A 27,983-nucleotide genomic window follows, 5' to 3' on the forward strand; every position below is an offset into this window, starting at 1 on the left:
TAAAAACCATGTGAAATAATGTTTCATTTAAGCTCTCATAACAAAAATGCGTATATTTTATATATTTAAAAAAAAAGCGGTAAAGTAAAATAGTCAACATTGCAATCAAATACTGGGAAATTTCAATTTGAGATACAACCGCAAACGCGAACATGTTCGAACGGCAGCCGCATGCCGATGCATGGCATGCCGAAAGAGATTCGGCCGCAAACCAGTTTTAGTTGCGTGCTCAGTCAACGACGGGCAGCTGGCGTGAACAGTTCGCAGTTCGCTAAACGCAGTTCGAAACGGTTAACGGCTCGACGACGGTCGCGCGTTTGCTTGGCGTGCCAAAAAGCAAGAGCAAACAAACAAACACACACACAGAGCATTGAAAATAAAATTTTGCCAAATCCATTCAAAATTGGTTTTTTCAATCGCAACGCGAAGAAATGCGACGCGGCATTCAACGAACAGCCAAATCAATTCACAAATAAATCAAAGCAAACAAATAATGTATGTGTAGTCAGTTACTAAATATATACGTATGTATATACTATACGCATATGGCGAAGAGAATGAAATTGGTCAGCGGAAATATGACAACACATACAAAACGTGTTTGACATGCCAAAGAAACGCGCCAACTAAATAAATAATAAGCCCAGCGATGACAAATCAACATAATAAACAAATCAAAGAATTATGCACAAGAAATTGGCTCGAACGCACTGCCAGATACATTTGTATCTTTTAGTGTTGTTTGTTGTTGCCTTAACCATTTTCTTGTTTTGTGCGAAAGTAAAAACTACCTGCAACACTTGGGCAACTTGGGCGAGAAACCAGTTTTGTGAAAATTATTGGCCATTGCATTTGTTTTGCTCGATTTTCGTTGTTTCAGTTTAGTTTGTTGTTTTTGCATTTATTTTCTTATTTCTTTGCGACTCGCTCCCCACCTAAAAATAATAACCAGAAATTGGCCATTCAATTGGCTGCTGCTGCTGCTGCTGCTGCTGCAAGTGTTGCACGACGACAGATTCACAAGTTATTGTGCATGTGTGTGTGTGTTTGTGTGCAGCGGTCAGCTGAAGGTGCTGAATTGCAATGGAATCAAGGATTAAAGATCCATATAGAGGGAAACATATATACATATTTGATATAGATATAATTTTCTTTGCTAAGGGATACAAAAAAAAAAAAATGTTTTACATAAAGAAAAACAATTCTTATCATGAGAAAACATTGTTATAATATTTTTTTAGTTGTTTCCTCAATATATTATACAAAGGGCATTTACATAGATTTTTTTGAAAATTATATATATTTCACCGAAAGATTAAATATTGTAAGTTTAGTAAAATTTTAAAATAATTTTTTAGTCTATATAAAAAATAAAAATACACTTAAAAACTTACTTCAAACTTACTTTTCTCATATCTAATTTTTAAACGAAATTATACAGCAAATGATTAAAAAAAAATAATAATTTTTAGAACCAAATATAAATACAATTTTTCGTAATATCTCATTATTTTCTTAAATATCAGAATGATAAATATTTTATAAAACACTTGGTTTGATTATTAAAAAAATAAAAGAATTGTATTTAAGCTTATAGATGTGTATTTATTGCTTAGGGATCTGTTTTTATTTTTCCTTATGAGAAAACTGCCTAAAATGCTGTTATCACATATTTTGATTAAAATCTACATATTAATAGGAATATAATGAAATATTTATAAAATAAATATATAAAAATATATAAAATGAATGAGTAGGATAAAGAAATTACTTAGCAGCTCTCGCACAAAACAAGAAAAATGGGAAATCAGGCAAGAAAATAAAAATCATCAGAAAATATTTAAATGAAATTAGTAAAAAATTATATATTTTTTTTTTTTAATCATACAACAATAAACCAAATTAAAGTCGATTGATAATTGACTCAAAAAATATTGTAAAAAAAATGCTGCCAATAATAAGAAAGATATGCATAAACAATTTGCAATAATTTGAAATTAATTAATTTTATGTACATACATATACATATGTATGTATATACATAAATATACTTTCTGGCACTAATAACAATCAGCTTTATAAGTAACCTCTTGCATAAAACTCAAAAGTGAATTTCGTAATAAATAATCAAATAATTATTATCTTTTCAAACTTCTAGCACACAGTTAAATAAAATTAAATATACAAAAAGTGCGTGAATAATCAACTGCAGTTCTATAACCCATATATATTCATCTATACACTTATACATATATATAACGATCAAAGTGCAGCAAAGAGAACGCTCTCAACAAATCCCAATCTACGCGCCTCAAAACGCCCCTTGAAAATAATTTGTGAAGAGAAAATAGGAACAAAATAACAACAACAACAACCAGCAAAAGCATGCTGATGCACACCACATCGACCACATCGACGGCAACGATGACCAACTCATCCTCCTCGGCCACGCCCACGCCGGGCTCGACATCGTCCAACAACAGCGCCACGCTGGAAACGCTGCAACAGCAGCAGCAACAACAGCAGCAACTGCAACATCAACTGCAGCAATTGCATACGACAACGTCTAACAATTCGCGTCCACCATCCCGAGCGCCCTCCATACTGGACAGTCCGACGCTGGCGCGTGTAGAGCGGGCTCGTCTGCGTCTGGAGCAGCAGGAACGGGAACGCGAACGCAGCAGCCAGCGCAGCAGTCAGGGGGGCGGCGGAGGTGGCAGCAGCAGCGGCACAGGCAGCACAGCGACAACCATGAATCGTGAGGATAGCCTGGAGCGCAGCATATTGGATCCAAAGGTGAGTCCAAGTCCAAGCCACCTTCCAATACACACACACTAAGATATATATACATACATATATATAAATTACAATTAAGTTTCCATCAAGGTTGGATTTAGTGATGTGAAAATGAAAAGATTATAATGTCTGGCATGATATAGGGGCAAAGTCGTAGCATGATTGCAGAGGTAGGTAAGCCACTAAGACAAGTCCTTAAGTCTCTCAAGATTGGGAATTAAATCAATGGGTTTCTTAAGTGGGCAGCCAAACGCAGCAGCAGCCAATGCCTGAAGTGCTGCAGATAAACTTTATCGATCAGCCAATTGATATGAAACTTAATTGAAGAGGTGTCAACAGAGTTTTATATTAAAACATGGAGCTAATGAAACAGGTAGTCTATACTATATAGAATTTAATATAAAAGATATTTTATTGATTATAATTTAAGGGATATAAATATATATACTTAAGATATATATACATATTTGATTGATTAAGTCTTGAGAATAAAATAGATTTATAAGAAATTGTTAGTAAAATATGTTGGCAAAGAAACACTAAGTAAAGTAACTCTAAGTGCATATGATATTACCAATGAAATAAAGAGGTTTATCAAGAAAGAGTAAATATTTTACATTATTTCTTAGGACTGCTTATATAAATAAGCAATTCGTAAATATAAGCGAAATATGTTGAAGTATAAGAACTTTTACTGGATCGTTGGGTTTTAATAACTCCAAAACTTGACTTTTGGAGAATAGGAAAAGAGGCTTACCTCAACGACAATCACAGGAGTTATTTAAAGCGAAGCGCTAAAGAAGAATTTGCTGAAAAAGCTTCTCTGATATAATGAGATAATCTTATCCAACCGGAATTGATTTTAGGCTAATATTTTTTATATATTATCTTTGAGCTATTAGCACATTTTTAAATTTTTGTTACATGCCATTATATGTATATTACCTAAATAAATTCTTCTTGTTTTCACTCATTCATCTATTCACTGATATTATTTACATAATATATTCATGGGCATTAAATCCAATAGCTATAGTTTCATTAGGTCAAATGTGTTCATCGCATGACTGCCATAGTACATGGAATAGATATAATATATATGCGTATAAATATTTAATATAATCATGAAGGAGCTATACTTCTGTGACGCAAATGCTTTTTGTTCCCGATTGAAACGCCTCATGGATCCGTTGGCTCATTTGCAGGCTATAAAACTTGAATTCTACAACCACAGATCAAGCAAAGATCTCAGTCAATTTGGTATTTAAAATTCAGTAATGCCGCTGAGTCATTCAGCCATTTGTCCGCTCGCTATGACAGTTGTTGACAAATCTAAACTGGGTTCGGTTTCTAGCCAAACAGCTGTCTTTTATGCGGAGCAATTTAATTTGAAAGTAACTTTCGATTTATTTTAAATGCCTTGGCTCACCAGTGAATTTGCTTTGAGTTCGATTTAAATTGAAATCTAGTTGAATTTGCCTTAGATTTAAATCAGAATTTGTTTAATTATTTTGATAATATAATTTAAAGATTCATAAATATGAAAGAGAGAATATATCTTTAAAATTTATTAATTTATTTAAATATTAATTTTTTAATTATTGAATAAATTGGAAAATTTTAGAACACAAAAAAAAAAAAAAGAGATTGTGCTAGCTTTTATATTTTACATTTATTTTAGTTAATTAAAGGTTTAATTTTGCTTTTATATTTCAATTCAAAATTTAGTTTAATGTAACCAGAGGAAAGATTTTCTTGTAGCTTTAAATTTGTCAGAAGTCAGAATCAAAACATAAAACTTTAATTTTGGCTCTCTGTCAATCCTCCAGACGGCAATAAATGTCATTTTGGATGTGGCAAATTAGCCGTGGAAAAAAAAAACAAAATAAACAGAAACAGAAACAGAACCAGAAACATAATGCGAGTGTATTCACATTCATTGTCGCTGCTAAACCGAATAAGCCATGTTCACATTTACTTTCTGGCCCTGTGCCTGACCAGCTCTTGACAGCATTTCACTAATGGCCAGAAACCAACTTCATTTTCCCATGCTATTTGTAGCTGTACTGTGCAGATATGTATGTATGTATGTAAATGCTTTTTATTTTGTTATTATTTTGTTAGCACTCTTATCTGTCGGATTTTATCTGAACTGTGCCTATTATCTGAGCCGTTGGCATTGTGCTCTCATCATCTATGTAGCATAAGCTCTTTAAGCTCTGCTTGTTCGTATGTCTTTTAAAGCTTTTTGTACTCTGGTTGTCCTGTTCATTTCCATATTTTCAACAACACCAGCCCTATGTCAACTTGGCCGAAAACAGGTAACATATAAACTTGGCCAGGTAGCTAGCCATGTTTTGTTTGCTTAGGCGGCTCTGCGCCACAAGAAACTAAGATAATGAATTGCAAAAGATACGGTCTTAAGATACGCACTATCGCTATCTATCTATGTATCTATGTATATATCTATGCTGGGTAAACACGGCTCGAAGACGAATCGTTTGCGATTACATGATCGATGGGCCTTCTATGCTTAACCAAAAAGTTCAACACGCACAGTAAATAAACGTGGCGGAAGCAGAAGCTTTGCTTTAGGCTGTTTTCCATGGAATATTATATACCTGAATGAATGTGAATTAATGAAAAACATAGACTTTCTAGGTACACAGTCGAACTTAGCATGACAAGTAAATTAAATGGAAACCATGGATATTCAATTATAGATATAAATTAATATATTGAATTCATTGAAATGTGGGGCCTATATTCAAAAAGAGGGAAAGCTGAATAGGGTGAATACAGGGCTTTTCCGGTTTACCTTTCTATTCATCAAACTAAATGGAATATACAAAATTTTGAAGAGCTTTACGGACATCAAAATCTGTTATTTATATTATATTATTTAATATATTATTATTATTATTATTATTATTATCTACATGATACTCTAAATAGAAATAAAGCTTTTAAGGGAACCATCAAAAAACAAACGGAGTTTATATAGAGCGCAAACTTTAAATTTTTCGGAAATTTACCAATTGTTGAACTCTTTTCTCTCTGTTCCCCTGTCTATGTTCCTTTCTTTATTTCAGTACCTATCTGTTCTTCCATCTCTGTCCTTTGGTTCCAAAATATCTAACTATCAGTTTTCTATCTCTATTTTCCCTGTCTCTCTTTCTCTCTCTCTCCCTCCCTCTTTGCTGTCCCATCTCTTCTTTCTTCTATGTTTTTCTTTGCTTTGCCTTGCTAAGCCAATCTCTTTAAGTACTCGCCCATTGTGGTATTACATAATTTGAATGCTTAGCAATGCAATTCTGTTTGGGCCACATAAGTTTTTGACCTGCTGAATGCTGAATTCGTTAGCCTTTTTCGATTCACTTTGGCTCCAAGCCAAAGTTTAGCCAACAAAATTGACTGATTACCTGAGAGCTCTCAAGTAGAGCAAGCCAAGCCAAGCCAAGTATTTGCTGATATGCTCCCTGCTCTGTTCGTTTAGCATTGGCGGGGCAACAAATTGAATGTAGAACTTGTGTCTGGTTGCAAATTGTCTGCATAATTTCCGCAGTTTCCGCAACGTTGCAACAAAATGTTGCCAAATATTTGCGCAGTTGTTGTCAATACATTTCGACTGGCAAACGGAGGCTGAGCACATTGACAGGCGAATGCCGAAGGTCGATAAATTTGCTTGTGCAACATTCTCTTTTTGCTTTCTCACTCTTTCTTTGCCAATTTGCTTTAAGCCAAGTTTTCTTATTTCATATAGTTTGGTTCTTTTTTTTCTTCTTTGACAACGCCCGAAAGACTTTTGACGGGGACATAAAATCAATGCTGCACATTTGCTGGTGCATTGTCCAGGCACTGCTGCCTGCCAAGGTATGGGTGGAGTTCATCGAACCGCAACGGCCTAACGCTTCAAGTGCTTAAGACATTAAGACGAGTTCATAATTAGTCACACTTAAAAAGCCATTGGCCCTCAAAGTTTTGTGCCCCGTTAGTGACCGCGTCAGAAATATGAGCAAAGCCAACGAGGAAAAAGCATAAAGCAAACAGCTAGCAAAAAAAAAAAAAAACACAAAGCAAAACACCAGCAAAATTGTAACCAGAGACATGCTGGACTGACAGACAGACAGACAGCGCACCAAAGTTATGAGTAGGAAGCGCCAGGGCAACTCAGTCGAGCACAGAGAAGGAGAGATAGAGAGAGCTTGCGCGCTCGCTCGCTCACAAATGGAAAGTAAACAGCAAAAAATCTCGACTAGAAAATCGAGGGAAAAACTTGGTACGTGCCCGCTCACCATATGGCCGGACTTTCGTCAGATATAACACATAGTTGGCCCAATGTACACGGACATTGCAGCACATTGTCCGGCAGAGGCGTTTTGGCCAGGTCTCTGCTATGCTGCTATGGCCAAGCCTCGCTGCACTCGAGTGCAGTTGCCAAAGGGCTCAAGTCGCGTATCTGGAGCAGAAAACATCCAACGGTATGTGGGAGAAATGCGGAAGGTTGTCTGTGTGTGTTGGGTGAAATGTAAAAAAAAAAAACACAAAAAAAAGAAAAGAAATTGTTTTAAGGTTTTTTTTTTTTTTTGGAGTAGAATTGCTTTGGTTGCTTTTCTATATAAAAGTTGTATGCAAGCTTCTCTGGCGTAAAATGTCTTTGGAATATATGTAATCCTTATACAATATGCAAGTATATTACTGCCATTAGAAAGCTCTAACTATATCAAGTATCTTGAAAGTACATATATCAAATAAGCAAGCATAAACAATTGAACTGCCCAAAACTTTTTATGAATATATACATATTTTATGTAGTTGCTGACGTCATATTCTACTATTTGTGAAAATAAATTAAATTATGAGTACACTCTGTGAAATGTCATAAATTCTAGATACCAAACATTTTCAAAACGACCCACGGCAACAGAATAAAAATAAGAACAAAATAGAAAACAGGAACAACAATAACAACAATAACACCGCAAAACAATTGCAGGTCCCACGTAAACAATTTCAATAAATTTTACGTTCAATGTCAATTTATTTTGTGCTGCGCGTTTCAATTTGACGGTAAAGCACCAACAACAACAACGACAACAACAGCAAACAACAACAACGACAGGCAGCAACTACATTTAGAACACAGCAAATATTCATATTGGCGTTGTTACATTTTCAGTGCTTTTGCAACAAATTAAAATGAATGAACAAAATAAAATAAAATAAATATATTTAAAATGAAAAATGTTTCTCACACGGCTGAATGCACACAGAGGCCTCTTCATTGGCTGCTAGCGAGGGAGAGCGGAAGATATGGGGACGAAAGTGCAAAAGCTGCTGATCGCGTATTTAGAGAAAGATAGAGATAGAGATAGAGCGAGAACGAGAGAGCAAATGACAATTCGTAGGCTCTTAAGCTGTTTATTATCATTTCACTTATTTAATTCTCTACGAATTTTTCATTTAGATCAACAAAGCACTCGAAAATAAAGCAAACGCCAAAATCTTCGAAATTTCGGGTCATAAAATTGAACAAGAAATCGCTCAAAGGCAGGAAGAGATCAGCTGAGGCTAAAAATAGGTTTTTTGAAATGAATTTTATTATTTGCCTCCCAATTGTTTCTAAGAATATATAAAACGCAAATGTGCTCGAGTCAGGCAATTAACTTATAGTATTTTGTAATTTATAATAAGATTTTAGAGCTTGAAAACCAACAAAGTTTACTGAAAGTGTAAACAATAAATATTACAGTTGTTTGCTATAAGTATTTTACAGTATTTGTGAGAGAATTTTTATAAATTTTAGAATAGTATTACTAAATTATTAAATTATTATTTTTTAGTTTTAATATATGTTTAATGTATTAATAAATTATTAACAAATTAAATATTTATATATTTAAAAAATATATGTGTATTTATACTTAGAAAAAGTGAAATGCTTATAGATTTTTTAAAAAAAATAAATAAATAAAATAATTTTAAAAAACATTTAATTTAATTTTATTTCATTCTTTCTATCAAACATTCGAGCATCAAACAAGTTCTACATAAATCAAATACAATTGAAAACTGAAAAGATTGAAGAGAAACCCATAGAATTTATATAAAGTAATTTTATTTATTATCATAAAACATAATTATAAGCTCCATTATATGCATCACTTAGCAATTATCCAAAATATATGCCGCCTGCCTTGATCGAATCACTTGTTTTCTCCGCAAGGAACAATTATGAGCCCATAAATTAGCTCATAAATAGAAACACCAAAAATAACTGTAACACTAAACTCACTCTCCCGGTGATACGCATAGCTAAAATGACAGCAGCGACAACAACAACAAGAACAACAAGAAAAAAAATATACGACGTCTAGGTAAATAAATAGAAAATCAAATAAATTTTAGGGTTAAGGGAAAAAGTGCAACCGGGTAATTTGAGTCCGAATTGCCGTCAAGCACGCATCGAAAATCGTTGAATAAACAAGGGGCACAAGTGGGCAAACACACCCACACACACACACACGCACACACCTCCACACACACGCACACACGCACTAGCTGCTTATCTGCAAAGTCAAAAAAGAAAAGCAAAAAAAAAAAATTAGAGCGAGGCGTTGTAGAGCCTCTACGTTTCCCCGACTGCGACCCATTAGCCTGGCCTAGCTCTAAACGTCAAGACAAACAGACAGACAGAGAGAACGACACGCAAGAAATGCGTAAAAATAAAAATGAGCCAACAAATGTAGCTATATACATATATAAATATATATGTATGTGCGTGTGTACGTTCCTAGAAAATCATGCAACCCCCTCGCAACAAACAACAACGAAAAAGAAAAAACAAAACCGAAAGAAAACCCCACAAACGAAAATGTTTTCATTCATAAAGCGAAACAAAACGAACTGAGGCAGACGGGAAAAACTTTAGCGGAAAATATGCGCCACAATAAAATATACAAATAAATGGCTCGGCTTAATGCAAATAACGGGCGGCACTACATAGGCTCAATTGTAGAACCGAAAACAGCAACAGCCAGAATCATCAGAGGCTCAAGTTCCTGGTTCAGGTCGAGGCGGTTACGCAAGGGAATTTCCACTCGCAGCTCCACCAAATGGCACTCGGTAGTGCAATTTTTTCTTCTTCTCTTTTTTTTTTTTTTTTGTTTTTGGCATGCTTTGAACATTAGGGGTGGGCCAGGGCGGTCATTGAAGTGGGAGGGGGGTGGGGCACAGCATGAGGGGCGGCGGCTGGAGCATATCAACTGCAAGGGAAACTATGTGGAAAATGTGGGTTAAGTGCTTGGCACAAAAACAAAGCCAATCCGTTAAGCTGAAGTGAGCGGAGATGCAGGGTTCATATCGATAAGGAAATCAGATCTGCGATAATAATAATCAAATAATATGTTGATGACAAAATAATTTCTGTATAGATTTTAATTATCATCATCGAAGATATATGTATATGAATTTGAAGTAATTATATTATTATTTTCAAAAGAAATCTTATTATATTTATTTTATTTATGCATCAGATTGTAAATAATAATACATATAGACATCTTATTTATTTTATTTATGCATCAGATTGTAAATAATAATACATATAGACATCTTAAACATAAAAAGTTTAGAAAATATTCATTTTTATATTCATATTTCATATATATATTTCATAAATATTATACGCGAAAAATTCCCAACTTAAAGAAAAAATATTTTTCATTTACATATTGAATTGAATTGAAGTTTTCTATATCTTGGCAAAGATTTGCGGCAAAAATTTTGAAGTTTTCTGTGTGCCTCATGTAGTTTCATTTTTTATATGCGTATGTGATATATATAACACATATAATGCTGATGTTCTCGGAGCAAAGTGATATATCACAATTAAGCGGTTCGGTCAGACTTTGACCCATTAAAAAAAAAAAAGACAGAAAAAAACCACCAACACCGAAACGAAGTGAAACGTGCATCCAGCTGTAGCTGGGGCCAATTTTTATTTTTAATGCACTTTGATAGATTGCATTTGGTGGGCAGCAAGCAGCAGGCCCTAAGTAGAGCAGTGTGTTAATTTTAATATGGCAACATGTAAATTGGGTGAAATTGATCAAGAGTGTGGGCAGCAACACACTTGTGCGTTAAGTAAAGTGTGAAAGGGCTGGCCTCAAAAAATATATGAGAGAGCGAGAGGGTGTGAGAGAGAGGGAGAAAAAGTAGTAAAACCATGAGGTCAACAAATTATAAAAAGGAATGGGCATCATACTGGAAGATATGATGATATATAGAAAGCTCGGTACTGAGTACAGAAATCGTAGAGAGAAATATTCCCTTGACTATATATGACATTTATATATAAAAACTATATAAATTATATTTAGACTCTATAAATCATATAAGTATATAGTCTTGACTGTATATGACATTTATATATATAAACTATATATAAATTATATTTAAACTCTATAAATCATATAAGTATATAGTGTATTTATGTATCTATCTAGTGCATCTTGTATGCAACTCTTTGACTTTTTCTTTTTTTTTCGCGTAGCTCCGCTCCCTTTGCCAGTCCAAGCCCGTCTTATGCATTTTTATTGATCTTCACACAATATCAAGCAACCTTTCCAAATTTATTCAAGTTTTCTTTCAAGTGCTGCCTCAAACTGTCTGCCTTGTCTTTCTCAGCTTTAACTTCGACTTCGACATTAGCAAATTTCTATGGAAAAACTCGAGACAATGGATGGCACAGCATCAAAATTAGCATATTACATCAACATGTTGCATGCCAACTGGCAGATGTTGTTGCTGTTGCTGTTGCTATTTTTGTTGCTATTGTTGTTGTTGTTTGTATCTAGTTTGTTGTTGCAGTGCGAGAAGCTGCAACGAATTGTTGCATACAACATGCAATTGAGTTAAGCGCCCTGCACTTGCGCATGCATGCCCCCTCCTGCCCCTAGTCTGTTGCGCTAAACGAGCCATGGCATGAAAAATAAAAATAAAATAACAAGACAAGACGCGACGCTAAAGTAAAATCAAGGCAACCTGCTGCTCAAGAGGAAGAGCTGAGACGTTCGCATTGCAATCAGCATTCATTGTGTGTGTGTGTGTGTGTGGTGGGAGATGTGAGTGGATGCGTGAGTAACTCGGTTAGCATTTGATTCACATCGCATTATAGCTAAACAGCAACCTGCCTGCTTTGTGGGGGGCCTCTGCCTGACAGCCTGGCTGCATGGCTGCCTTTAATGAAACATATTTGAGATCTTTAATATGCGAACTGGGAACTGACCTCCTTCAGCTGCCTCGCATGACAAACTTCCTGCATCCACATGTTGTGCATGCCCTGTAGTTATGCATATACCCATTTAATAAGTGCTAAAATAGGGTATAATATAGAAGCAGATGAAGCTGATGTAATTGATAACAGAAAACAATTATATCAGAAAGAAAAATGTTTAATTGGAGACAGATTAATTTTTAATAAAGGTAAAAATAAATAACAAAAAAAATTAATAAATAATATGTTTTCGCTTCTAAATATATTTTCTTTACTATTAGAGCATAGACTCCAGTTTCATTTATATTAAATAGGAAAAATTAAGAAAAAATAATATATATATATATACATTTAAATTTTCCTTTGCAGTAGCTACTCCCGTTATGAATAAAATCCTCAAAGAAATATATACGACAACAACTATTTGCAAGTCTTATCTAATCAAGAAGCATAATTGATATAATCTACAGGGTATATACATATTAGTCATACGCTTTCAAACAGTTACCTCTTGTATATAATTTTATGATATATCGTATACATGCATTAATTGCCATTTCCCGTTTTAATGAATTGTTTATGAATTAAGAAAAAAATATACATACACAAATGCAGTTGCAGTGGAGGGCGACGTGGGTCATGGTAATAACGAAACACACACACACACACAGTCGGGGCAATTGTTGTGCCCATTTTCATTGCTTCCGTTTGCTGCACTTGCCAAATGGCAGCGTGTTGCCTTTTTTTTTTTTTTGTTTTTTTGGCTACAAGGGCGTGGGCAGAGGGCAGGGGCGGGGCGTGCTGCACAACTGTTTGCATGACGAACGGAAATCATTTTCATTTGTTTAGCGCGTTACGCTGCTGTTGCAGAGCGGGGGAGGGGCACATACACCCATGTTACTCATTCAATCTTTCACCTACATATTTACGCCTTTCTCCCCCTCTCTCTGGACGTTTTGAGACCCCCAAAATGCCATAGACTCATTTAGCGACAAGGGCATGACTTTTAAATGCATTGCTGACCGCATTGGGGTTTGGGCTTTGTGGAATATGAGCTTTGAATATTATGATGCGAGGGGCGTCCATTGTGTAAAACAGATGCATGTGCTATGCTTGGCTTAGCCTTGGCCACAGCTACCGTGCACTAGGTGCACATATGCGTGTTTGTATAGTATATGTATGTGTATTTGTGTGCTTGCTTGTCATGACAGGCTAATTGAGCTTAGCTGTTTTATTTAAACGGGAAATATGTGCAAAAATATATATAAGCAGCGACAGCTTTTTATTTATTTATTTTTTTTTTATAATAATAAATATATGAGACTTGGAAGATTTTTATACATGAAATAAAATATTTCAAGCTATGAATTATATAAAACCAATAAAAAAAAGAGACTCATTACAAAATAATTTTAAGATATTTGTTTTTATTTCTTTGTGAAATAATTGTAGTAAAAAAATATTTTATTAAAAATTTGCAAAATTGCAAAAAGTTTCATAACTAAAAAAATATATTTAAAGTCAAAAATTTATAATAAACAAATATAGAAAAAAAGCAAAAACATTGAAAATCAACTAATTAATACGTTTGAATCCTCAAATAAATAATTCAATTTTTATAATTAGTAAAAACTAAAAATAAATTAGTAATACTTCGAAGAAATTCTTTCAAATATAATTTTGTACCACTTTAAAACTAAATATTCAGCAAAATGAAACAATAAATATAATTAATTTTTCAATCAATCAATGATTCACCATCGTTCACCTCATTCTATTAGAGATTTCGTATTAATTACAAAAATAGAATGACTACCTCAACAAATTGTCAGAAATATTCCAGTAAATCGAGTTAGTCAAGTGAATTGCTCGAGAAATTACACAAAAATATTTGCCTTATCAAGAGGCCGGCGTCTATTGCAATGCTAGCGTTATCTTAAACCGAAACGAAAAGAGAATAAAAAATAATAATACTAAAAATAAAGCTCTATGAAAGCAAGTCTATAAAGTTGACATCATACTGCCCCCATACGCGTAGGTACTAAGTAAAACAAGCAAAATGTTGCAGTCGGGTATTACCAACTGCATAATACTTATTCACACCAAAAAATATATAATGAATAATAATAATATTAATTATTAAATAACAAATGGCTGAGTGATAATTTACTATAGGATTGTGTTTATAGTTTATTAAAGGGGAAATCAGGGATATATATACAACATATTTTTATCTTAGCTGGCACTTCAACAGAAAGGTTCGAACACCTTAAGCAAGTCGAACATTGTATGAAACCAATATACTCTCTCTTTCAACTGCGTAAGCGAGTATACAAATTGTACTATACGCGTATGAAATTTAAATCGCTTACGCTGTTGGCTTTGGTTGGGTGGATTGTGAATTGTTAAGAGCCGACTGCATGACATCATAATATCTAAGAAATGGGGGCTGTACTTTGGGGGTGTGTGTGTGGGTGTGTATGCTTAATGCTTGTATGTGTTAGGGTGTTAAGTGCGTGCCATGTGCTAAGTGCGTGCAGTTGTATTGTGCTCGGGGTTCACTAGCCTGACAACTAAACAGAAATAAAACATTTATTTAGCTCATAAACAATATTTACTGTCTCTTATATATAGTATATATTTCAACAGTTCAAAGATCATGATTTATCAGCAAATTAACACATTCTTGTTAAATATAAAACAATATGTAAGTTGAACTACGCCAAATCTATTTTAAGCGCTACGAAATATATTATTCTAAAATTTACAACAACAAAAAATGTTTATATATTATACCAAAGTGCATTTTTAAAACTACTCAAAATACTTTTACATAATTAGACAAACCTTTTTATTAATTTTAATTACAAATTCAAAATACTCCATAATATTATAGTTTTGAAAACTCCCAATAATTGGCCGCATTCAATTAAAATAAAATTGTATTTATTTCTATTTTTTCGTACACTCTCAACCCAACCGACTAAACTACATATACACTGAACTATACATATACGAACAAACCACGCTACGTCTTGTGTGTGGCCAACAAACATCCCACCAACAAACGAACAAAAAAATAAATAAAAACAATGAAATATATATAGAAAGATGCGGCGCCATGGCATCAGATGTGGACGCATATGAAACGCCTATCGCACGCCTCCAAAGTCAACTCGACGAGCAGTTTGACAGCACAGAAAACAGATGTGGGCGTTGGCCATCATCACCTGACAGCAAACAACATTACAACAGCAACAACAACAACAACACAATTAGGAACAACAACTACAACAATTAATGGTGACACAGGCACAGGCAGAGGAACAATGCCAGGGAAATGCATATTATTCCCGGATAAGACGTCCTCACTGAAAAGTTCCATGTATACGCAACAGGTGTACTTCAGGCCCGATATGGTACGCTATATACATATGCAAAAAGATCTATAGTTAACTACATAGTTTTCTTTGGCATGGTTATGGCTATACTATATGCATATATACGATAGATATTGGTTTCGGTTATCTTTAAGATTGCTATGGGAATTATTTTTTTTACCAAATATTCATTTATATATTTTGTAGTCGAAACTATTCGCCTCGATTATTTTTATTTTTATTTCAAAAATATATTGAAACTTCTTTTTTTCCCAAATATTTTTCAATATTAAAAAATATATATATATATTTTATTTATATTTTGTCTTATGGTTTTCGGTATGAACTTCGCTTATTTGACTTTTTTCCTAAAGCGTCATGGTTTATATAGTTTTATTTTTTATATTTTTTGCCTGGCTTTTTTTAATCGCAAATATCACGCAACTTTGCCCTTGCCATAGTGTAAGCCACCCTACAACAACCCTGCAACGATTCCCCCCCTATGCATTCCACCAACCCCATTTATATATCCAACTATTTGCATCGCAATCCCAGCACAGTCAAGCGCTGCCAAAGCTCAGCGTTGCATTAAATGCAATGAATAAGAAAAATGCTTTTAATAATCATAATCGTAAACATAAAACTCATTGCAACCAAATGCCAGCCCCCCAGTCAGCCATCGACTCGAGCAAGGCAAACTCGCGGTTGAGTCTGTGGCCCCAAAAAGCAACTTATGTTAACGAGGCATGTTGAGCTTTGTGTTAGATAAATAAATACTTGAAATACCAGAGCGTAAAGGTAATGCAAGTGTAAACTTTGATAGCTACTCTCAAGATATTTTGGTAATATTATTACTTATTATAATATATTATTTATAATTAAAATTTTTAACATTTGCTTATGAACGTTTTTATGAGAGTTTGGTAAGGCTCTCTGATTTAAGATCTTTAATGGATGAAGTAAGGAGTATGATAGTTGCATTAACTGAATTTTGAAAGTAATTTTTAAGACATTTTGGTAACAGATATTTATACCCATAAATTATAATTAAAATTTTATGAACCTTTGAACTTTTTAATGAGAGTTTGCTAAGGTTTTCTGATTTAAGATCTTCAATGATTGAAGTTAAGGGATATAGAGAGAAATATCAGATATTATAAAATATATATTAAAGAATGTCGGGAGTACTTGACTGAAAGATACCTAGCCCACTGTGCGTTGTATTTATTCTAATTTTGAGGGCAATCGAAATGGGCATTTCAAGAGTAGAAGGCTTATAGTTAGGTTTTGCCTATCTGTAGCTATTGCTATCTAGTTTAAATTTAGTAAATCAGTTTCTCAGAATGTGCACAGCATATACAGGTAACTAATACTCTATATAGATTTTAATAAATTTCATGGAAATGAAAAAACTTATTGATGATATGCAACAGAATTTCTGGGCGCGTGTGAATATAAAATTACTAGAGCAATGGGTTCACACATAGAACCAAATACACAAACAGAAATAATTGTTTCTTAGACAAAAAAAAAAAAAATTATATATATATATATATATATATATATATATAATTCCTAAAGTCAGTATTAGCTTATTACATAGTTTTTCAATAATAATCATATACCCTGAATTTCCATTTTCAAGAGGTTCACAGTAAAATCAAAGCCAAGTTAACCCTATACATATACAAGGCAAATGCCTTTACCATACGCCGAATGCATCATAAATTACTCAATAAAAAGAATGTGGCGCAAGCATTCTACATGACATTGAAAAAGAAAAAAAACAGCAACAAATTGTGTGTGCAGCCGGCATGATTAGGGATAAATCCTTACAAATACGCTCATTTGGGCCGACTTAAAATGCCAGCCAGAAGAAATATGGCGCATGTGCATGTGCATGTAAGTCAGCTACGTGTTGGCCATAAACTATTGACTGAATCAGCTCAGGGTCAGAGGCAGCGCAGAGCCGTTCCCGTTGCTAAAATACAAAACAAAAGCTCGTTAGCCAAGTTACAAATGAAAACTGAAAAATAAAAACTGAATGTGACACGGTGCGAGGGTGTGGAAGCGATTCAAATGTGTGTGTGAAAGGTCGCCAAATGCAAATTGCTCTTTAGACTCTTTTTTTTTTTCATTCTTATATAATGTCACGATTGACATTTTTCATTTGAAAAAACCGGCTCAGCTGCAGCCGGCCAACGTTTTTCTTCATTATGTATATACTCTTCTTTCATTTATATTTTTTTTGTGAAAAACCTGTAGCAGTAAGTTTTTCAATATCAAGACACATTTAAAGCTTCATTAACATAATTGATGCGCCATTGAGGCTGTTGTTGTGCGCCGCTGTGCTCTACCAGCGCATTGTCTTGCGGGCAGAGCGAATCGCCGGACAGGTTTTCCGGCGCATGCGCAGCCAAACGCTGAACCGGTTTACAGTTGTAAGCTATAAAGCTACACCTATCTACATGTCTGTATGTATGCGTGTACCTACCTAGCCCGCTTCACACATAAAGAGCATCAGCGGCAGACGAAGAAGAAGAAGAAGAAAAAATACCAACTGATCGCACACTATAATTTTCAATTTCATTTTGAAATAAAGTTGACGAGCTCAACCTGAAAGCCTGCAAATTTGAAGTAGTAGAGTAACCTCTGCGCTCATAGACTTTCCACTTTATTGGACAGTCGAAACGAAATCAGATATGCAAGCAAAAATAATGCAAATTGCAGTCGATTTTTTACGGCGTAAAGTGGTTAGAGAGCGGTCGCTGCCAATTGGCTACTGTCTTAATGAGTTTATGGTTAGCAAATGATATGAGAGCGAATGGCAATCAAATTTAAATATATACAGTTAATTCAAAAGTATATCCGTATAGGAAAAGCTCTTCCTTCACTTAACATACAATTTGAAATCAATTTGACAAAATGTTAACGATTAACATTCCTTTAGCATCTCACAAATTAGACTCTGCATTTTAGCTGGCCACATTTATCAATAACAAAAGAATATATTAGGCCTTCTGCGACAAAGAAGAACACTAAAAACCACATCAATAGAATAACAATTAAAGGCTAAAAGCCGCTAGTCGTCGACCTAGACAAAGCCTATTGAACAGCAGCAGATAGACCTCATTGATTGCTCTCTCTCACTCCCAAGACAAGAGACTGAGTTTTACATATATTTTTATTTTAATTATAATGTATCAAAAGCCTTTATAAAGCTATTAATTATAAAATCTGTTTAATACATGGGCCGCTAGAATATTTTAATGAAATTTCGCGCTGCACGCGTTTTGCCTACATCAAAATGCCTAGGCGATATCAATCAACAATAAATATTTTATACATAATATATATGTATATTCGGCTATAAACTTTGAATCTCAGGCGTAAAATTTTAAATATAAATGATGGGTCTTCACGAATATTAGGTACACTTCCAGGCCAGACATTTTTTTAGATCTTCTTATTCAGTTTTTTTTTTTTAAGTAAACTTTTCTAGTATTTATTTATTTATTTTTTAATTTTTTTTTTTTTTTTTTTTTTGTTAACTTTTGACTTGAATATTGGATTAGAATTAGACAAGTATTTATTCTATTTGGGATTATATAGGGCTAAAATAATTTCAATTAAATAAAAAAACAAGAACAAAAATTTTTGTTTTTATATATTTTATATATTTAAATTCATTTAGCAAAAACTTACGTAGCCATATTCTCTCTAGTATACAAATACATGTGTTTACCTGAAAAAAAAAATGAATTCTTAGTATTAGAATTAGTATAAGCATTTAAAATTCTTAAGTAGAATACTATCTATTTAACCTATAATATTTTTGTATATAAATTGTACAGATATTGTAGCGAAAAAAAAAATTTAAGCTTATATATAATCTTTACCTTACGTCACGTATATAATATTAACCACTGAAAGGGCATCAGATATATATAAAATAAATATATACAAAAAAAAAAAAACCAACACACACACTCACAGAATAGGCAGCAATGCCTCCTGGGCAAACAGGTTCCTGGGCCAGACAAAGGCAGCCGCAAGGTATGCGCCGCATTAATAACATAAATGGCAAAGCCACAAAGAGAATATATACATATGTATATATATTAATATATATCTGTACATACATATATATACACTCGTTTATCTCATGGTAGTCATACATAATGCAGCCGCAGAATCTATGTATATATAAAAGGCAATTTATTGTTACGCCAAGTAAAGTGCAGTAAAAAAGTGAAAAAGATAAAGAGCGTGAGTAAGACAGAGGAAGGGAGAGGGACAGACAGAGTGAGAGAAAGAGTCGAAGTCAGCAACAGAATCAGAATCAGGGCCTAAGCTGCTGCTGCGACATAAAATTCAATTCAGGGCAATTTTTCTTCGGTTTTGTGTGCGTTTGCTGGTTGCGTCTTATAAAAAAAAAATCATATTTGATATTCAATATATGGCCGCAGGCCGTGCCATTCCAAGCCATACCATATAAATCAGCACTAAAATCAAGTGAAGGAAAATATTGCCAGAGCGGAAGTTAAATTTAAACAGCATCAAAATGTTTATAGGACAAAGACTGCCCAGGGATTCAGGAATTGGCCTGGCTGGCAGCTGTTGCTCTAGGCGAAACAATGGGCTCGCCGCCGAGCCTCTGTCTTTTTTTTCTCTCTCTCTCTCTCACTCTCTCTCTCTCTCCCGCTTTTTGCAATGCCATGTGCAATTGTCCCTTTAGGAAAATGTCAACTCGGCATCAGTTTGCAGTTTTTCGCTTGGCATTTGCCATTCTCTGTTTGTGGCCGAGCTCTGTCCAATTGTTTGACTTTCGTTCCACATGGAACAGTTGCAATGCCAAATATCAACTCCACAGCATACAATCCAAATATTATTTCTTTTCTCTCCGTTGTATTTCCTTTTTTTTTTTCACTTTTTTAATCTCTTAACTCCGTTTATTTCAATGTCTGTCAATTGTCAATTGTCGTTGGGCAAACGTGTATTGAAATGTGGCCAGCCACATGTTGCCAATATTGTCAGTATTTAATTTAAATTAAAAATAAGAAAAAACTAGGTAAAAGAATTCCAAAATTGGCAGCGTCAGTTGAAAAGTTTTAACGTGGCGTAAAATTGTTAACTTCAAGAGCTTTAAAATTCTATTTTGATGCATAAATAAATCAATATTTTCTTTCTTATCAGTGAAAATTCTTATTCATTTCATTTATTATTTTTTTAATATAATTGAATGTTGGTATTTTTATTATTATTTTTTTTTTTAATATTTTCAGCTTTTAATTCTGTGAAGGTTATGTTTTCATATGTTTTTGTAATTGGGTATTATTTTTGAGATTTATATTTAAAATTTAATATTTATATTTATAATATATATTCTAGTCTAGTCCCTTTTATTTTATTTTTAAATTATTAATTTATAATATGTTTTCCTTTTTATTTTATTTTTTCTTTATGTTTTTGTAGATTATTTATTTTTTAATATTTATAATTTTTTTCAATATTGGTTTCTCTTTTTTTTTTTTGGCACATTCTTGTTGTTATTTTTTAATTTTAAAAAATAATTTTTGATGTTATATATTTTTATTCATTTTCATTTTGTTTTTTCAACTTTTTTACCAAACAAACTTTTTGTATATATTTTTTATAATATTATTATTTATTATATCTTCACCAAGAAATACTAGACGACCATCTACTAAATGTTATGGAATTCCAACCTATTCTTGATATTTTTTTCAATGCACTACGTCATTTAGACAGCTCATCAAAAATTATTTATCCAGCAATCAAATGAGTACTTCACAATTTCCATCTTTTCACAAACGATACTCTAATAATATAGCATTCTTGCCCATTTAATAGATTTCCCTCATGCATTATACGTTCTGTGCACAGCTGCCCAATTGCCAGACACACCCTTCGTTAGAATCTACGGCAAATGCACTTCAAAGTCGCCGCTCCATATCATGTGTGTGCATATAACACCTTCAACTCTTAACCGAAGCTCACCCAGTTTCATTTATTGGTCTTCTAATTAGCAGTCTGACCTTAATCACTTAAGAGTTTACATAACTGCCAACTGGCAACTGGCCTCAACTCCCACTTGCCGCAAGCACGCTAATTGTTTGCCGGTTGACCCGCCCACAGCTGCCCCAAAAGCGTTTAATTGCATAATGAAATTTATTTCTTTTGCTGACGTAATTAACACATATTTTACACCAAACTCAAGCAAACTGTGTTGCAATCTAGTAACACAGATAAGATAAGGCAGCTGCTGACAGATAAGATCTTGGTATAGCCTAGTATCTTAAAACGAACAAAACGAATTCAAAGTCAACCATATGACCAAAACTTGAAGCAAATTTTCGGTTGATCTCAAGTTTTGGCCACGCGCAACGCCACTAAAAATATTTAACCTTATATAGAACGAGTAACCAAATTTGGTCAGGCACACGAAATGAATTGAAAAAAAAAAGAAGAATTCAAGTTTTTGGTTGAGGTGACAATTTAAATGTAGATCTGTCAATAGGTATTACTTAGGTATTTTATGGTGCTAGATTTTTTAGTTTTTTTCATGAGCAAGGCGTGGGCTGACAACTGAAATCATATATGTATATGTACATCTGTATGTATATTTGACTCTATAGAGCGAGTCTCTGGGTATCTATCAATTTCCGCCTTTCAAGCGCACCATCAATATAATGCCCACAACTTCATATCGTCTGCAATTAGCTGACAATTTACAGACGCCACTGAAATGTAGACAATGGCACGCTCTGTGCTCGCTCGCTGGCTCGCTCAGTCAGGCGACGACCCTAACACTCAGTCAGGGTCAATGTGTTGCAGGCCCCAGCAGCAGTTGTCGGTTGTCAGTGGAGAAAAGATCACACGGACATCCCAGCAGCCCAAACTGAAGAGATGAAAGTCGTCAGTTTTCTATATATATATATTTACGTACATATATGTAATCGACAGATAATTTTATGATAATGCTAATAACAGCTTACATATGAAATGAACCCAGACGGAAATGCTGCATCCCAATTAAGACCTTCAAAGTTCGCCGGCCTCTATTTGTAATATATATATACAACATACACATATGTCTGTGTGTGTGTGTCTTTGTATGCGTCATTCATAGGCGCCTCCTATATTTTGCCATTTTGTTCACACTTAATTAATTGTCCAACTGGACATATATACATATATACTATATACTTTATCTATATTTTAAGTTATGACGCGGGTCTTGGTTCTGGCAATCGGGAAGTCAATTTAATTTAATACGTTTTCCCATATAAATCACTTTATGATATTCCAATATTTGAATACAACTTAAGTTGTCAATCTTACTTAATCATACTTATTTTCTCTTTCCAGGTAAGTGCGCATAAAGCTTTTGACTTGACTTTTGTTGATCGTAAGTTTTCATTATACATATGTATATATATTTTATATTTATATTTATATATATTATTCTGGGCTGACAAATTTGAAATTGTTTATGGTTCTCCTTATCGATCGATCAATCGCTATGAGTAATAATAAGGAAGCACTTTAGCGGCTATCGGTGGGTTCACAAGTGAGTCGCCTCGAAAAGGTATCGCGTGAATGGCTTTTACCGTTGCTTTTTTGATTATTTGATTAATTAGTTGGGCTGAGCCCAAGTATGCAGGAAGTTATTAACAAGGCATGCAAAGGCACCAACCATATAAGAGATGCACTCACACAGTTTGCCAGAATGGGGAAGGCAACAATTGTTGTGAGACCATGATATTTTATATAGACTGTATGAGTGTGTGTGTGTGTGTGTGAGTTAATCAATTAACCAGCATGGAGCAAACGAGAAAGGAAGACCATGAATAAATACCAAGTGCAGGAAATGAGAGCAGAGCTAATAACAACATACACAATAATAGATCAAAGACAGCGTACCTTGACTCGACAATGTTATATAAAATCATAATTGTAGCAGAGTTAATGAAAAAGCTGAGATTGTTCATAAATTAATGCAGTAAAGAAAGTGATTATGCTTAAGGAATCTTAACAAGTCTTTAAACGAGCTATATAAAACTAGTTTTGATGTCAGGCTAAAATGAAGGAGATTTTATGACAAGTCGAAAAGCATAAGAGACATATATAATTTATAATTATAAATTACATAAGTGTTGTGAAAATAAAAATACATTTTAAAATGATAAAATATTCGAAATTGTGTAAAATTTTAATATTATCACAAGCTACGTTTTATTCTTTCCTAAGAAATGTCGTTAAAAATCTATAAAAAAATCAGTAGCAAAAGAGAAAGGGTGATAACAATCAAATTAATTATATATATCGTATAGATAACACTTAGAAAATGTTCAATGGCAAATGATAATAGAATAGCGAACTAAAATAAAAAAGCTGCATAGCAAAATATTAATGAACAAAAATATTATAAAATGTGAAATGTATAGCACATATGTATATATTTCATTTAATATATTCAGTAAATTCAGGTTTTGAATGCTGAAAAGCAGAGGAAATTATGTATGAAAAAATGTATAAAATAATATGTTTTACGTTATAGTTGTTAAAAAAAAAACTTTATTTCTTTAAACGGAGTACAATTGGTTGGAGTACAATTTGTAGGCTTAATAATAGCTCAATTGAACTTCTAAAACACAAATGTACGCAGTTTAATGTTATAATCACGATCTGATAGTTTAATACCATCCGTCGAGTGTTATATCATTCAGCTTCTGTCATGCAGTCTCCACGCATTTAACCTCTGCCTCTAAATTCGCTAGAAGACCTAAATTAAGAGCATTTATGTTTATGATTATGTTTTCTATTTCGTGAGCAATGAGGATAAATTATTCCAAAAGCTTCATTCAATCATTGGCACTGATGTACCTTGCTTCGAGTCTTGTAGCATTCAGCTTTTGTCATGCAGCAGCAGTAATTCATGTTTCAAGCAAATAATATTAATATTTCCTCAGGTTTCATAGATATCGATAAATAGTTAATAAAAGGAGTCACTAAAGGAGTCGAGCACAGTTTCTTAATCATTCATAAGGCTATGCCTTATGAAATTCTGATCAATATTTCCACAAGTTTCAAAGATGTACTATCCATAGAGTGTCATATCATTCAGCTTCTGTCATGCAGTCTCCGAGTTTTTAGCTTCTGCTATAAATTCGCTAGAAGATTAAACTAAGAGCATTTCTATTTCTGTAAATCATGAATATGTCTTCTATTTCATGAGCAATGAATTCATACTATTCAGTCGTTAGAATTGGTGTACCTTACATTGAGTCTTGTAGCATTCAGCTTTTGTCATGGAGCTTATCTAACTCAAGTTTGAAATTTTGGTTTTGTCACATTCACTAGAGGAGTTGGCACACAGTTTCAGAGGCATTCATATGGCTATACGCTTTTGCTGTACGAGCAAGTATGAACAATATATGGACAAGTTATGAGCAATATTTGCACAAGTTTTAATTATGCACCTTCAATCGAGTCTCGTAGCATTCAGCTTTTGTCATGCAGCTGCCTTCACTCTAGTTGTTGCCATATTCACTAGAAGACTTGGCCCACAGTTTCAAAGGCATTCATTGGGCTTTAATCTGTTTATGAACGAGCAAGTTATGATCAATATTTCCACAAGCTTTAATAATGCACCTTCCATCGAGTCTCATAGCATTCAGCTTTTGTCAGGCAGCTGCCTTAACTACTTCTTTGTAGATTTTTATCGAGCTTTCCTACTTGCTTTCTAGCAGCTGTTTAAAATTTTAAGCCAACCAAGGACAACTATATATACCATTTGATATATGTTAAGAAATGTTTTGCAACTTCTCAATTATATTTAGTTTTTTAAAAGTTTTGATTACCATATGCAAACAAATGTTGTTCGTTTAGTTTTTTGAGCCCATCTCATCACGCTCCAAGCACATAATCTCCTAGACCAATAATCAACTCAACAACTTGTACCTTATTTAGATAATATCATTAGGCACAACTCCACACTTTCGATCATATTTGCCCCCACTCAGGTAAATGCCAAAGCATCAAACCGCCAGGTCGAGCGCTCATCGACTTTCACATGTTTCTCTCTACAGCTTGCATTGAGTTTTGTTTATGGCCTCACGATCTTGCGCAGTATGTGTGTGTGTGTGTATGTTTACAAAAAGCAGAAGACACTGCGTGGCTTGTGCAAAAATTACTTTCATTTTCAGTCTCACTGTGGCTTTTAGAAATTGTTCAGTGAAAATTGCATTAAATTGTGGACACTGGCCCGCATTGCTAACGACTCGTTGACAAACTGCCAACTGCAAACGGACTTTAAATGTAAGTCGAACGTGCGGACAACAGTCGAGGATTTAAGGCACTGCCACACCCATCGACTCCCACAATGACAGACAGATGTGGACGGCCGGGCAAGCAAAGTGTGTCATGCAAATTGTCGTGAATGTCCAAATGTTTGTATATCTCTCTCTCTCTCTCCATCTCCCTCTCTCTCTCTTTTACTCTGTCTCTGTCTGTGTGTAAGTTGATATTGTCATTAAGTTTAGTGTGCGCACTCGAGTGTGGCCCAAAGAGCTCTCTGACAAGGAAGTATCTTAGTATCTCTTACACTCATGCGCTGCACTTGACAGCCACTATTATGTTACTGTCAAGTGGGTGGCTGTGGGCGGATGGCCGACTGTCATGCATTATGCATGCCATGGCGCTCATTAGTGGGGCTTGTTGTTGGACGGGCTCTGTAGCTGAGGCCACTTTTAATGGGCCAAAAAGAACAATAGACTTAAATTGTTCTGGGGCGCATTCACGCATTGGCAGCTACGCTGCGTGACCAATGCCAGCTTTTTAAATACTCCGCCAAGCATTGAGTGTGGATGTTGTCAATTGGCAGAGGACAGTTTTTATATACTCATGCAAATTGAAAGCCTAAATGACATTACACAGTATCTGTTAGTCGAGCATGATCGAAAGTAGCAACCACAAAATGCACAAAAATATAATCATGAATTGAAATTTAAGCAACTTGTTTGCTTCAGCTCAGTTTAGAGAGTATCTCTCAGCCAGTACGTCTAATTGCAAAAAATCTGCCAAGGGAGAATCAACATTGTTTGCTTAATGCAATTTACAGAGTATCTTCCAGTTGATCACACGCAATATGCAAAAGTAGAAGCTTAGCCAAAGCTATTTTACCATGATCTGTCTTTCCAGAGCTGTCTACAACGTATCTCAAGATCTCTGAGAAACAATCGGTATTCCATATTTCTACAATATTTGATAAACACCCAAAAAAAAGTCATTCACTGGAAAGCCTTTAGGCTTTATCTTTATCGCACTTACAGCGCATCGCCACCGTCGGGCAAACTCGTTCCAATTACTTTCAACTTTCCATTGCTACGCACAACTGCTAAATTAGCTGGAAAATCTCAAAGTCGTCTTCACTTTCATAACATCATCAAATTGACGCTGCGTTTTGTTCTCCTCACAATTTTCCACTCAATGACAAAACTTTTAAATGGTTTCTCGCCTTTGAGCGACTGCAGAGCGCGCAGCAGCCTCGAGCACTTTACTTAAAATGTCAAATGTCAGTTTTTCAAACATTTTTTTTTTTTCTTTTTTCGGTATACGAAAAAATTATGACAGAAACTGTTGGCCAATGTTGAATACGATTTCGCAAGTGCCTAGGCTAGCATAGACATTATCTAGCTCTTAAATGAAGAATGACACTTTTAGTGGCCCATTGAAATGACAATTGAGTGCGGAGCTAAAAGCGGCACAAGAAGTGCTGACAGCCAGTTAACGGTTGAAATGTGAAAGCAACTAATTGGATTGGATATACAGAGTACTACGCTGTGAAGAGTTTTTTTTTTTTTTTTTTTTTTTTTTGTTACAGCAGACCAAACATGATATCTGTGCAGAGTTTTCTGCTAATATATTGTGGAGCTGCTTCTCGAAACCAGTTCCAAATTGAAACATTTGCAAGTGCGAGCATTAGAGCAGTCGTACATAAGCAGCATGATAAAGAAAAGAAGATGTACAAGCTACTTGAATAACAAGCAAATTTAATAATGAAGCTAAACCAATTTCTTATAACAATCATGAGCTAGTTCTTTGAGTTAAAATGGAGCAATTTTTACAAGTTTAATTCTAGCTAAAATTTACAATAAAATTCTTAGTTTTATATGTGGCTGATAGCTTATAGTTTCTATATGTTTTTAAGAACGCGTTCCGCTTATAACTTTTAATAATAATAAAAAGTTTATTAAAACACAGATCAGTTCTAGTATAATATTCAAATTTATTTTCAGAAAACAAGTTTTCATTCAAAATATAATCGTAAACTTTTTCATAATATTCAACGCGATTGAGAGCAGAAAATTGCAGTGCGATGAATAAATTCCCCAATGCATAATGAGCTAGATCTTTAAAATAGTCTACTTGATTAGTTTCGTTCTATCTTCCATCGAATATTTAACTCATCAAGTTTTATTTGCAGCATTCAAAATTCCATTTCA

The 27,983-nt window shown here is 34.1% G+C and overlaps 1 protein-coding gene across 6 annotated transcripts in view; it reads left to right on the plus strand.

Annotated features, from left to right (window-relative positions):
* The first annotated feature begins 209 nt into the window (after positions 1 to 209).
* LOC115564409 (uncharacterized) overlaps positions 210 to 27,983 on the plus strand; it is a 66,094-nt gene continuing 38,320 nt past the window's right edge. For 3 of the 6 annotated variants that reach the window (XM_089256838.1, XM_089256831.1, XM_089256835.1), the window contains exons 1-3: positions 210 to 495; positions 2,159 to 2,796; positions 15,181 to 15,492. In XM_089256838.1, coding sequence (XP_089112964.1) covers positions 2,386 to 2,796; positions 15,181 to 15,492 — 723 coding nt within the window. In that variant the 5' untranslated portion in view covers positions 210 to 495; positions 2,159 to 2,385. Of the gene's footprint in view, positions 502 to 2,158; positions 2,797 to 15,180; positions 15,493 to 27,983 lie in introns of all 6 variants that reach the window. The other 3 variants (XM_089256832.1, XM_089256833.1, XM_089256836.1) reach the window with 3 other exon arrangements.

This window comes from Drosophila navojoa, chromosome 3, assembly GCF_054131105.1.
Source record: "Drosophila navojoa isolate 15081-1374.11 chromosome 3, UAZ_NAV_1.0, whole genome shotgun sequence".
In the NCBI taxonomy this organism is placed as follows: domain Eukaryota; kingdom Metazoa; phylum Arthropoda; class Insecta; order Diptera; family Drosophilidae; genus Drosophila; species Drosophila navojoa.